The following is a 14,854-nucleotide window of genomic DNA, read 5'->3' as shown; positions in this document are numbered from 1 at the left end:
GACCAAATTGAAAATCTGTAATTATTTAAACCTGGAAATATAGAGTTGATGTTTTTGTTCTAAAAACATAAAATAAGTAAGAACTATTTAAGATGCTGCACTATTTCTAGGACCCCTATCAAATCACCTAAACTCCTTTTTACAGTTGGACAAATGTTTTCCCATTGATGCACGAGATGATTTATCATTCTCAGATCATGCTGGATAATATGATCATCATGTTTGACTCAAACTTGGAGTTTGTGCAGCTCAAGTGCTGCTGCTATTACAGCAAGAAGAAGAATACAAATACTGAATCTGAAAATCAGAAATTCATGTTATTTTTTTCAATTCAGTTTTAAATTGGCTTTTTTTAATGTTTGGCTATAATATGTATTATACACTCTAAAAAGTGCTGGGTTAAAAACAACCCAAGTTGGGTTGAAAATGAACATTTATTAAGTTTAATAAATAATAATTAAACAATAAACATTTATTAAATTAATTATTAATAAATATTCACCTTAATTATATGTTTGATATTTAATTTCCAACCTATTTTGGGTTCATTTTAAGCCAGCCATATAGTCATTTTTAAACAATAGTTGGGTTAAATAAAACTGCCCAGCACGTTAGGCAAACATTTAACCCAACCGCGGGGTTAAAACAACCCAAACAATCCATTTTCAGCCCAATTTGGGTTGTTTTTAAACCCAGTATTTTTTAGAGTGTATGTATGAAATAGACACAATTTTACTAGTGGTCTCAGTCTTTTGGACCACACTGTTTTTTAGAGCAAATTTTTGTTCTGAAGATTAGTTTCAGACATGCTTTCTGCAGCTTTTGGCTAACATTTAAAGGTGCGGTCGATAAGTTTTTGCTAACATTTAGCGGTTTCTTATTTGTCCCAGTGGTACCACTGAATTTGGACTCTATACTGACACCTATTGCCCTGGTTGCATGAAGACTCTTGGGGTAAAACTTGCAATGAAGCATGGGGCTGAGGGAAAAAAACAAAAACAAAGAATAGTAAAAGTGTTTTTGTATAATGAGCAGGTGTGAATATAAGGTGTGTTTATGGCCAACAGCTAACAGGGAGCCAATGAAGAAGATCTTTGGGTCCAGATCTCCTTCAATACATGAAGACGAACTATTTAATATCCTTGCAGCAGCTGGACGAGAAGCTGCTAAGCATTGCTGTCAGACCGATCGCCAGGTAAACACTTTCTGTATGCATATACTGTATACTGCCTTTAATCAAAGCAATCAGCCATATATTGCCATATATTGAAAAGACTGAACATATTTATGTATATATATATATATATATATATATATATATACACATACATATATATAATTTTTTTTTTTTTTTAATTTACTGTATTGTATTGCTTGCTTAAAATGAACCTGGGTTTGTCCATTTATAGTGCAGCATCATAAATAGATAGCTGTGTTTTAGAGTACTTGACAAGTACATGTTTTCACTTAATTTTTCACTAGCTATATTACTGTTACTGGTTAATGAGCTGTGTTTTTGTTCCATGTTGTGTGTGTGTTTTTGCCCAGAGAGGGCAGGCTAAGCCCAGCAGCTGTTGATACGGAGGTAGATCTGTTGAAGAGATTCTGTGGAACAGGAGAAAACCGGGTGCTGAAGTCTGTGCGCTACACATCAGGTTTGCATTATTCTCACTCTTCCCCCTCTCCATCACTCCTGCTCACTTTATCTCGTTCTGTCACTCACTCACTTCCAGACTTATTTTCACCCTCAATCTGATTAATCTTGTTTCTCTCTTTCTCTCTCTCTCTCTCTCTCTATATATATATATATATATATATATATATATATATATATATATATATATATATATATATATATATATATATATACCACACTCCTTCTTTCTCACTCGATGCTCAGAGCGAGTGATTGGAGAATCTGTGTGATATTTTGGTCGTCTTTTCTTTTCTTTTCTTTTCTTACATTGTTCAACTGAACTGAAGTTGTACAGTAATTCAGATTTTGGGGAAAACTTCTCAGTTCTCACATGTGACTTTCAGGCATGGAAACAAATGCTGACTGACGCCTCTGCCATGAAGAAAGTACATTTCTTACTTAGTATTTTTCTCTTGTTTTCTTGCATATCTAGCAAACATTCTCAAATCAAAATACATATACTTGAGAAATTAAATGACAGAATTGTTTTTTCTGAAAATTGAGTGACATCATGTTTACACCAGACACAAGCGGCGCGACGCAACAAAAGCAAATAGAACCTATTATAATCAGTGATGCTGTCTACGCTGGATGCAGCATGGTGCAACATTCTATTTCTGAAGTACTTCAATGGTCATGTCCGGAGCAGACACGGTGTGAGTTTATGCTTAAAACAATAAAAAATATCTTCCAATGGGGTTAAGAAAATAAACTTGTTTTCCTTTTGAATTTTAAGTTTATTTTTCTTACCCAATTGGAAGATATTTTTATTTTTTAAGCATAAACTAACTTCAGAAAACAAGATTTCTTTCCAATTAAAGATAAAGTGAACCAGTATTGCTTGTATTAGTTCAAAGTCAGTAAGATTTTTTGTTTGTGGCAATTACGAATTATATTAGACAGACCCACTCTAACAAAAATTAGATGAACGCCACTAATGTGGCTGTTACTGATGATGTGCAGAGCTGCGACAGAAAGAGTGGTGCTGAGTTAAATGTGGCCACTGAACCATCACAGATCCCGCAGGCCAACAAGAAATTGAATCAAGAGAGGCTGGTGTCAGATAACTCAAAAGATGGATCTGTAGAGACAGCTGAGGTGACAGCCGGCCCCAGTGAAATGCTCATAGTCCCACTTTCAGAGTCGAACCTCATGCAGGTGCGTGAGGCCCACTTCCCTGCTGATGTAAAGCAAACTGTCTGCCATAAATGAAATCAAAACCAACTGATATCAGAGCTCAGCAAACAGTGCTTCTCAAGGCTTTAGAGGATTCAGGTAATGATTATGAATACATTGAGGGTGTTCTAGTTGAAAATCACGAGAGGTACACAAACAAGCAGGCAAAACAGACCTACAGAGGTGGGATCAAACTATATTTAGTTAAACAGACAGTGCCAGTTGCGGTCACATTAGAAAAATGTTGCGAGGAAAAAAAAATTCCAATGTCATTAGCAATCTATAAAGTCAAGCAGCTTTCTATTCGAATTTGCATGACCAACTAGATCACAATGTGAATTATACGCCCTCAAGTGAAGTTACTAATTGTGTTGATTGCTATTGAAATGACGCAATTTGACCAAACAACTAAATTCAGCGAGCAAAGGTGAATGTGACTGAACTTTAAAATTGAATCTTTTCAGGGAAGTTTTTCTTCAAGAAGCTCAGTAAACTTTCAAATCATAAACTCAGTAAACTTTCTGTAAAGCAGTTCCGATTGTGCTTAATACCTTATGATAAACTCCAAACTAAAAAAAATCTGTCTCTCTTCTTTACACTCACTCTTCACGCCAACACCATTAGTGGCAATGCTGGATATCCTTTAAATATAACATATCTGCATTCAAGCCCCGCAACATGGAAACCATTACATATGTCAGATTTCAGTTTAAGAGATTCTTCAATTCTTCCTCTTTCCCTGAGGAGAACGGGCAGATTTGCTGTGCCATAACAATCAACTGTTTTAGGAAAAAGGATTGCGGCCTGCACATTTTGAATGATGGATGTGGCTTCTTTTGAAAAATGCGTCCCCGTGTGCCGAGTAAAATTGGAAGCTTCTATGCAAATAAATGGGGGACGCCGTGAGGATGCGCAGGGCGGTTTGGAGCATGTGGAGTATCGACGGGGGTGTTTGGCGAGGGTGATTTATCTCAGGGTTATGTCTGCAGCAGCTCAGTCCTGAAGAACAATCAGTCATCTTCACTGGCTGGGCTACAGGGAAAGAGTGTCCATCTGTCCCTGTGGGAGCCTGCACTGTATGAACTTTCCAAAACTGGAAGTTTTATTGCAAACTTTTGCTGTTGAGAAGTGACAACAGTGCACTAATTTAACATTTGACACATTATACATATAACAAAATATACAAATCTCTAAAGCATAAATCCTGCCTCCACAGATTATGTGTTCTCCAATGGTTGTCGCTCTCCTCCCTGGAGGCAGATGGATGGAGAGATTTGCTCCCTCATAATTGAGACCTGTGACACAGAGCCCACGCTGTTCATCACTTGCAATACTAGCGGAGTTTTCCTCGATGAGGTGAGAAAACTGTCAAGAAAGTAATAACAGTCATTTGGTATGTCAGTTTTGGATTGCTCTGGGAACACAATTCTCTTGTATGTCAAAGCAAAACACAATTCTGCTACATCGGAGTCAAGAACGATGACATTCAGCTACGTAACCTATCATCTGACATTAGTAATCAGATTCAGAAATGTGGACATTCCCCTAGTTAATTATATTGTGTTTTTATCATGAAATCAATTACAGAGGAGTTTGATAATCTAAACAGGGCATATCCCAACAAGCTTGACCTGAGTACATAGCAGATGGAAATTAATGCATCTCATCGGAATGCTGAGTGATGCGATATGAGTTTTCTGAATCTGAAATGTGTCAAGCTGTCAAGGGAGCCAATTTTGGTAGACAATTTGAACACACAATGTGCTCTTAATGTGTTTGAAAGGTATGGTATACAGACACTTTTCCAAAATATGAGGTAAGCGAAACTGAAAAGTTAAGACATGACAGTTATGTGATTCTGTTCCAGATCTGCTTCTCTAACTGTGTTCAGTGTTTTAAAGCCGCCTCGCAGAACTAAATATGTGTGCAATTAATCAAAAGCAACATTTTACACACCACAATATTTTTCATTCTGATTCAGAGCACCACTTAATCATGTACATATCTGTCTATTTTTATCTTTGTGTTTCTTTCTTAAATCTAATTTCTCTCCCTCCTCCACCTCTCTCTTTCTCTCTCAATGTCTGTTCATTTTGGACTCTCTTGTTCTCGTCTGTGTTTTGTTCAATGCTTTCTGACAGTCACCTGTTCATTGTACATTTGAGGTCAGCTTGAATTTACTGCAAATGACAGTGAAGTTAATTGTAAAGATTAGACATTTAATCAGAACAATTCACCTATAAACCTCAGAGATTAAAAATTCAAAGTACATTTATGTCTGTGTATGTGTTTGAGGCTGATGGTCTTTGTGTGTGGGTGTTTAGTGTGTTGAACCTTTTCTCTTGCTCTTTCAATTGTCTTTTTCAAATATGACTCTATGTTTAAAATATGTATTGTAACCCGACGTACATCTCAGCCAAAAATACTAATACACCACTGGGAATGTCGTTAATCTCTCCGTTTACACTTACATTATGATTTGGTTTTCCAGGAAATCAATGGAGAAGGAGGTGAAAACTCCTATAGGAGAAGAAGTGAAGTCTACAAAGACCTTGTCACACTGTTGAAAAACACGTCTACCCATTTTGCTAAGGCTTCTGATGAAAAGGTATTGCTTAACACCACATGAATACAGCAGTTTCACCCCTTTTTAGCATGTATGAGTTGTGCCTTATATCCTCTATTGTTGGTTTAATTCCAATGTTTGCCATTGTTGGGTTTCTATGATCGTTTTTAGTTATTCTCTTCCACTACACTTGGCCATAAAATGCTCCAGATGGTGATTTCTGAACACATGACAGTGGTTTCATTATAGTGTCTGCTCCACACCACACGACTTTAGATATCCTAACCATGCTCTGGGCAATCCTAACATGTGAATTACATAATTCACAGTTATTCACTTTATGGACTAATCATCCAAAATTTGACAGCGCAACTGTGGCATACTTATATAATCCATCCCCTGATGTTTTTCCCTGACTTTAGTGCTTATTAACATGGCCGGCCTGTGGCATAGGCAACATAGGCAGTTGCCTAGGGTGCAAAATGACACAGGGGCGCCACGTGAGAGGCAGGCCCAGTTCTACAGGAGTGCTAGAGGGTGCTTAGCAAGAGCACCTTCAGTTGATACTGTAATTAATATCATATTGGTGAAACTGATTTGACAAACTCTGTAGTGTGTATTTGTGTTTGCGCTCTGGAGAGCGTTAAAGGGTTTCCATTTACAACATATTTTTGAAGCGTTGAGCAATGAAGCCAATCACAAACATGTCTGTTGATCTCTTGAAATCAATGGACAATCAGAGGTGTTTAAGTTAGTCAGAATCCACTCACCTCTGAAAACGCTGGAGTTTTTGTTCACCACAAGCTTTAGAGTTTTGCAGGCTCGCGAATACTATAGGTATTCGTTTTTTCATTAGCATTCTCCAACTAAACTATGCTTTGTTAATGACTCTTCATGGCAGACATTGATGTTTGTGTACTATTCTGAACCTCTTTACTGGCAACACTAACACTGTGGGATGTCCTAAGCCCCAAATCAGCACATTTAAAATGATTTCTGAAGAATCATGTGACCCTGAAGACTGTAGTGAAAATTCACCTTTGCCATCTCAGGAATAAATATATTAAAATAAAATATATTAAAATAGAAAACATTTATTTTCAATATTAGTAATATTTCACAATATTACTGTTTTTACTCTATTTTTGATCAAATAAATGCAGCTTTGGTGAGCATAAAGTCCTTTTGACGATATTGATAAAGATATGTCCACACCGCAGCTATAACGATAACTGCACGGAGAAACAATATCGTTGAAATCACTTTTATCACTTTTTTTATCGTTGAATTCACTTTTATTTTTTTCCAGCTGATGACAGCCAATCAGAATCCATCCTGCTTTAAGGAGCTTGAGCATTTAAAACAGCAGACAACAAAACTGCAGCGTGTGTTTAGAATAAACAGAATGATATCAGCCGTTGGTGTGGACACTAATATAGTTATCGTTATAGTTATCGTTCTTGGTGTGAATGAGTCTTTTGAATTTTGAACAAAAGTGTTAGGGGTGTGACGATACACTTGGCTTACAAGACGAGATGATACACAATATTGGGTTCATGAGAAAAAGACGAGACAATATTACTTTATTACGATATCATATTATTTTTAGAAATCTTTAATGATGAAATATATGATTTGTCTTTTATTCATCTGAAAGTCACAAAATGCAAAACATTGCAAGTGCATTTTGAAATGTTTTAACTAATCTAGGGCAGTGACTAAATTATTCTGGTAAGTGAGTAATCAGTCAATTATTTTGATGATTAATCGGATATATATTTTTTTCCCCTTGTGGAAATAAAAATGGACCTGTAAGTGAACAATAGCCTTTAAAATGACTTCATATATATATATATATATATATATATATATATATATATATATATATATATATATATATATAATAACAATGAGGCAATAACAGTTGGTTCAAATGAAGTATCAAAAGCAAGTAAAATGGTTTTATTGAACAACCCTGTTAAAGTACATTATGTAATATACATAATATAAACAGCTTATTTACATTATCTTTTATAACAAATGCTTGCAGAGGGTGCCAATGGCCTGGTGATTGTTGTTACACTTTACAGCACGATCAAATCCTTGTTTAAAATTGGCCAAACAACATTTAATTCAGATATTCACTGAATCTTTAAAATTTGGCCACTTCTAAATGCTACAGCCACTGTAATTCCTTGAACAAGATCATGTGGGCATCAAAACAGGCAAACTCAGAGCGAGGGTTTAAACTTTTATTTTCGCGATGAACAACAATTTTCATATTTCGAAACATACTGATGTATACTTCTGTGTTGGCATAGGTTTATAAATAATTTACAAATATGGGGAAAGATTTTCTAAACACGTTATAAGCAATCCAAACTCAAAGGGTAAGGAGTTTGTCAGCTGCTGAGATGCTCTCCATGGATGTTAATGATAACAGCGCATATGTTTATTTAATTATCATATGCAGTAAAAGACAGAACAATATAATTCACGCAGTGTAAAGATTTTGCCATAAACTCAACTCCATAATACTGATATCACAAGACAGCACCGTCATTTTTTTAATATTGTGAGATCTTGTGGCACAGCATCTCATCAAACCCCTAATTAGTGTACATTTAGATAATTGCACATGGGCAGATGACAAATAAGGTTGAAACAGCATTTTTTAAAACAAAGTTCTAAATTGCTTGAGAATTGTATGAATTTGGAAAGTTCAAATACTGTTGTTTTTAAAACTGTTAGAGGTTAGCAGATTATTTTTCTCATTATGTAATTTATTAAGCTTTTCTCACAGCTCCAGGCAAAATATGTCCTGCGGTGTGATATTACTATAAAATTCAAATATTGAAATATTATTTATTTCAAATACAAATCAGGTATGTTTTAAGTTTAACGAGTATTCTTAAAGAATGATCATTAAAATTCTGCATATATTTTTTTTCACAGCTGTTTTTCGATTATATTCTTTGCTTGTGCCATTTTTTACCACTCACTCCAGTGGAAATATTCTGTAAAATGAGAAAAAAATATTTGAAAATGTTTATTATTTTTTAATATAGTTATATTATGCAATGTTTTCAAATTCATATAATTATTTAAGCTAGTTAACATAGTAAAAGTCGTTTAATTGTGTTTGAAGTGATGTCACACCACAGGACATCCCGTCACACCACAGGACGAAATGAGACACTGTATGAACATTTATGGTGAAATTTATTGAATACTTTTGTAACAAACAAATTCATTTGCATCTCTATTTGAACATTAATGAAAATGCAACATATCAGTACAATCTTATTACTTAGTGTATGAATTTGAACTAAAAACATAGTGAACAAGACATACTGAATAATTAACATTTTGGAGGCATCAAATTAGACCCAGTCATAAAGACTATTCATTTCTATTTTTAACTTAAAAGACTAAACAAATATCTTGTTTCTCAGGAGAAAGTCATTAAAATCATGCTATAATAATTAAAAGTATGTTGAAATCATCAAGACAGATATACATTTATGTTTAATATATGTATAATATAGGTATATTATGTATAATGAAGACAGATATATATATTTATATTTAATATATGTATAATATAGGTATATTATATATAATATTTACAATATTTGTTTAATATACAGGTGCTGGTCATATAATTAGAATATCATCAAAAAGTTGATTTATTTCACTAATTCCATTCAAAAAGTGAAACTTGTATATTATATTCATTCATTACACACAGACTGATATGTTTCAAATGTTTATTTCTTTTCATTTTGATGATTATAACTGACAGCTAAGGAAAATCCCAAATTCAGTATCTCAGAAAATTAGAATATTACTTAAGACCAATACAAAGAAAGGATTTTTAGAAATCTTGGCAAACTGAAGAGTATGAACCTGAAAAGTATGAGCATGTACAGCACTCAATACTTAGTTGGGGCTCCTTTTGCCTGAATTACTGCAGCAATACGGCGTGGCATGAAGTCGATCAGTCTGTGGCACTGCTCAGGTGTTATGAGAGCCCAGGTTGCTCTGATAGTGAAAACACAGTGGACCAACACCAGCAGATGACATGGCACCCCAAACCATCACTGACTGTGGAAACTTTACTCTGGACCTCAAGCAACATGGATTGTGTGCCTCTCCTCTCTTCCTCCAGACTCTGGGACCCTGATTTCCAAAGGAAATGCAAAAATTTACTTTCATCAGAGAACATAACTTTGGACCACTCAGCAGCAGTCCAGTTCTTTTTGTCTTTAGCCCAGGCGAGACGCTTCTGATGCTGTCTGTTGTTCAAGAGTGGCTTGACACAAGGAATGCGACAGCTGAAACCCATGTCTTGCATACGTCTGTGCGTAGTGGTTCTTGAAGCACTGACTCCAGCTGCAGTCCACTCTTCGTGAATCTCCCCCACATTTTTGAATGGGTTTTGTTTCACAATCCTCTCCAGGGTGCGGTTATCCCTATTGCTTGTACACTTTTTTCTACCACATCTTTTCCTTCCCTTCGCCTCTCTATTAATGTGCTTGGACACAGAGCTCTGTGAACAGCCAGCCTCTTTTGCAATGACCTTTTGTGTCTTGCTCTCCTTGTGCAAGGTGTCAATGGTCATCTTTTGGACAACTGTCAAGTCAGCAGTGTTCCCCATGATTGTGTAGCCTACAGAACTAGACTGAGAGACCATTTAAAAGCCTTTGCAGGTGTTTTGAGTTAATTAGCTGATTAGAGTGTGGCACCAGGTGTCTTCAATATTGAACCTTTTCACAATATTCTAATTTTCTGAGATACTGAATTAGGGATTTTCCTTAGTTGTCAGTTATAATCATCAAAATGAAAAGAAATAAACATTTGAAATATATCAGTCTGTGTGTAATGAATGAATATAATATATATATATTTCACTTTTTGAATGGAATTAGTGAAATAAATCAACTTTTTGATGATATTCTAATTATATGACCAGCACCTGTATATATAGAGACAGAGATATATTTATATTTATGTTTAATATTGCAAACATAACAGACGAGAATCTAGCTAGACATCTGACTTAATTATGTCACACTACAGGACGGGCTGTCACACCACAGGACTATTTCACCTTTGCAGCCATTTTGAGTCATTGCTATACAAGACTGACCTCGGGCCTTACAGTAAATGAATAAGTTCATTGTTTTAAACCTGAATATGATTCTTTTTTAAAAATATTTTTCTTTTTTCTCGAACTAGATCAGTCACACCACAGGACTATCAAAAATGGACATGTTCATGGTCTGACAGAAATGATGAAATTTATCAAATTAATAAGAGATTAACACTCACATTTTAACCTCCTTAGCACATCCAAACATCTGGGGGATTTTCTGGTAGGGGGCTTGACTAACGGACCCCTATGCTGTCCATGTAACTGCCAGTACAAAAATCTAATATATGTCACACTGCAGGACAGCATTTGTGTTTCAAAACAAAATGTACTGTAAATATTATTTTAGTACTTTTTAGCATTTTGAAAACTTAAGTTAATTAAGTAAATACATACAAAATAATGCCAAGACATTTATTAGCTGCTCCAAACATATCTGCTTTATTTTACTAATATTTACATTTGATGAGTCATCAATGTTACAGTCACACCGCAGGACATTTTGCTATTCACCTTGAAATATGAACAACACCAAATACATTTTACGTCCCAAAATCATGATATTGAAATAAAATGATATTCCATGCCTCACTGGCATGTGTTGTTTTAGTTGAGAAATGCAGTTCATTAAACATTTACACTTAATTACAGAAAAAACATGCGTCACGTCATTGTCGAAGCCGCAAACGTGTGCAGTGTTCCGACACATGCATGGAGCACTAGATCCTCGGGCAACCAAGTTTGAGTCTGATCCTGTTCCGCTATCTCCTCTCTCATTGCTTCCTGTCTCTCCTGCATTTGAAATCCAAAAATGCTAAATAATAATAACTTTATTACTTTAAAACTTTATCAAGTGATTTTCTAAAAAAAGAAAAAGAAAAAAAGAACGCATAGTAACAATGTAGACTACTGATTGAGTTATTCATTTTGAATTCCAAATATTTGCTAAACAGACTCAAGGAAAGAGGCCAATACTTAGAAACATAGACACAAAAACAGCACAGCTGTCCATCAACTGGCAGCAGTGTGTTCCTGCTCGCTCCTCAGCCTGTGGTGTGAGGTATGCAGCCTAAGATTAATCACAGCTGAGGAGAAGAGAGCAAAGGGAAAGAGGGGACAAGCTAATGTCTACACTTCTCTCTGTGCGTAGAGTGTCTTCTTGTCACAATAAGCAAGAGAGAGACAGATTAAGAGACTGAACGAGAGAGAGAGGGAGTTCTCTCCTCTGTCACTGTGCTATTTTTCACATCACCACAGTGTGAAAGAATGTGAGAACAGGCCAGTTAGTCAGACCCCTCTGAATAAAGTAAAAGATAAATTAACAAATTGAGTCTCTGATAATGGCCTCAAGATGTGGTGAAAAGTGTTTATTGTTTGAGAAATTATATCCTATTTCTCAGAGACACAATGTATTTGTTGGAAAAATGTTTTGTTTTACAGCACCAAATATTTAGTCCTTTTTACATGAGATTTTACAGACAAGAATTATATCTAACGTAATTTTTAAATATACAACATCTTTAAGAAATTACCATTTTTCTTTCCTTTCCTTTTTTTTTTTTTTTTTTTTTTTGCGATTTTGGCTTGGTCGAGATTTGTCTTCAGCTTCATCGGTAGCAGAGCACAGTAAATGCCTTTTTGTTGATCCAGACAAAAGGTTTCCTCCTAGCTTGTACTTTTCTTTTCTTAAAACAAAGTCCTCAGATCCACGCTAATGTTTTATGCCGACCTGTTGGCGGTTTTATAACCGACATAATTCTGTCCTTGAGCAATATAAACGGAAACTCCATCATCGAGACAGATTTCTCTTTATGTTCATTGCTAAATGATGGTGATGTTATCTCTCGCCGATATAGTTTGCAGATGGAAAATGAAGGCAGACAGAAAGATTACTGCTGCACCATATAGTAATGGTTATTGTCTAGTGCTACTCTGTCGGTGTAAAAACCTCTGTCTGGTGTTCCCGTCAGTTACCTTGAGGACAGAAAGTATGAAATGTTCTTTTCATCTATTCATTGTGCATTCAGAGCCAATTTTCAGACACAAATTAAGCCTGCTGCTGAATTTTACCTTTACTCTCAGCAGAGATGTCCAAGTTAAACTCTGTCGTGTCCAGGACAGGCTTCATCTTCCTCACTTGAGGAACAGTTCCCATGAGTCTGTGCTCGGTAGCACTGCTCACCTTCCATAACTCTTGCCTCTGATGAATGTTCGGTCTAAGTGTGCTATCATTCTAAAGCTTTATGAGAAAAACTGGATGAGCTGAAGTAGAGCTATATTCTGTGCTTGTTTATTTGACACGGTGACATTTACACTTGACCCTGGATCAACATCCTTTGTAGATCCTAGAACAACATCCATATCAACCTAATCAAAGCCCTAACACTCTAAAATCATAAGGCAGTGATTGATTAATGGGAATGTTGTTTCAGGAACAACAAAGGATGTTGATATAGGAACACGTCCTGCTTGTGTAAATCACATCAGGGTGTTTATTTGGTACATTATAGTCATAATTGATATTGCTGAAAAGTGTTAGAATATTGTTGCCAACATTTTTTTGTATAATACAATTCTTATCAAGACAGGAAATGCCACTTCAAATTTAAGATCTGATTGAAAGTGCCTACGATTAACCTGCTGAACAGATGTTGCACTTCTGCTGTGATTTTTCTACAATGATTTTTCCTTGCCATGTTGCCTTTGGCTTGTTCAGTGTGGGTATTAAGGCACTATTTTCTGCAAAGCTGCTTTGAAACAATATGTATTACTAAAGAAAAGGAATGAGGTGAATATTCTCAGTGCGGTTTTAGTGTTTGGTTTTTGAACAAGGCTGGATATGTGCTAGCAGGTTGAGTTCGATTATTGGTGGCAGTGAGGAGAAAGACTTTATTATTCTTTGAAGCGATGATGCCAGGCAGGCGGTTCAGCGTGCAAGCGTTTGTGTGTAAAAATGCCCACCAGACTTTCATGTTTTATTATGCCAGCAGGCCGGAGCTCAACCATGAGCGCTAGCAGCTGACGGGTGATGGACAGAGGCCGTAAAGAGAGAGTCATAAAAGTAGTCTGCTTAGACACAAATCAAACCCCTCTTTGTTCTCCATATTTTACATTAGTTCCTTGTTTTCTAGATTTCATTCAGTTTGCATTTCTGTCTTCTCTTTCCATGTCTTTCTCATGTCTTCCAAACACATTTCTACAAGGTTATATATGAGAGTTCTCCTTTTTACTCAAGACTCTCATCACCTTCTACAAATAGACGTTTATCCACCTGAAACGAACCCGTTACGTTAGGATGCATGCTGATTTGAGAACAGATAATGCTTTTAGCTGCACTATGGGACTCTTGTAGCGTGAAAAGTTCAGCAGAGAATAGGCTCTGGATTGCGGCCTGAGTTTGCTGTAATAAGTCTCAGACACGCTCTGGTCCTTCAGCCATCAGTCAACCACCGGACCGTGATTTTTCAGCCCAGAAATCCTCAGCGCACACCAACTCTTAGCCAAAGACAACAGGCTGAATCTCCTAACATATCAGCTGCATGAGGAACCGATGCATTTTCATACTTTTATTAGATCAGACACTTTTAATCAAACATGCGCAGCCAGGGCTGAGCAGAAGGTGACGTTGATCAGGGAAAAGATATCGCATTCTGCTGCTTTTTCAGGGACAGGAAGACGGTCACTCTGTTCCAAAACCTAGTAAGCTGCCTCAGTAGTATTTTAATGCATCGTAAATGCATTCTTAGTGTAAAGTTTGTTTCAAAAGGCAACTTATTTATTCTGCCTTGAACAACAACGTCGCAAATTCTAATGCAGCACTGCATGTATAAATATATAAAATAATTTTTTTCAACACTGATAATAATTTTCAACATTGATGATAATAATAAGAAATGTTTTCTTGAGCACCAAATCAGCATATTTGAATGATTTCTAAAGCATTATATGACTGATAAAAAACTCAGCTTTGCATAAATACATTTTTTAATTTATTAAAAAGTATTAAAATTCAAAACGGTTATTTTAAATTGCAATAATATTTCACAATAGTACTGTTCATATTTTTGATTGAATAAATGCAGCCATGGTCTGATAAGAGACTTCTTTCAGAAACATTTAAAATCTTACTTATCCCAAACTTTTGAATGGATAGTGTATATGAAAATAATATTATATTAAAATATTATACATTCTATATAATATAATATGTAAAACATAATCATTTAAAGGTGCTAAAGAGGATCTATTTGTTGACTGAGAA

At 35.6% G+C, this 14,854-nt stretch overlaps 1 protein-coding gene across 1 annotated transcript in view; it reads left to right on the top strand.

The window, feature by feature from the left end:
• Window positions 1–14,854, top strand: part of odad2 (outer dynein arm docking complex subunit 2) — an 80,090-nt gene that overhangs the window by 12,925 nt on the left and 52,311 nt on the right. The window contains 5 exon segments of the mRNA XM_048171093.1: window positions 1,068–1,147; window positions 1,149–1,195; window positions 1,549–1,655; window positions 4,089–4,228; window positions 5,364–5,480. Of these exon segments, the coding sequence (XP_048027050.1) occupies window positions 1,068–1,147; window positions 1,149–1,195; window positions 1,549–1,655; window positions 4,089–4,228; window positions 5,364–5,480 (491 nt within the window).

Source organism: Megalobrama amblycephala, linkage group LG20 (genome assembly GCF_018812025.1).
Source record: "Megalobrama amblycephala isolate DHTTF-2021 linkage group LG20, ASM1881202v1, whole genome shotgun sequence".
Taxonomy (NCBI): domain Eukaryota; kingdom Metazoa; phylum Chordata; class Actinopteri; order Cypriniformes; family Xenocyprididae; genus Megalobrama; species Megalobrama amblycephala.
Note: the sequence above shows the minus strand (reverse complement) of the source record. Positions and strands in the feature narration are given on the sequence as shown.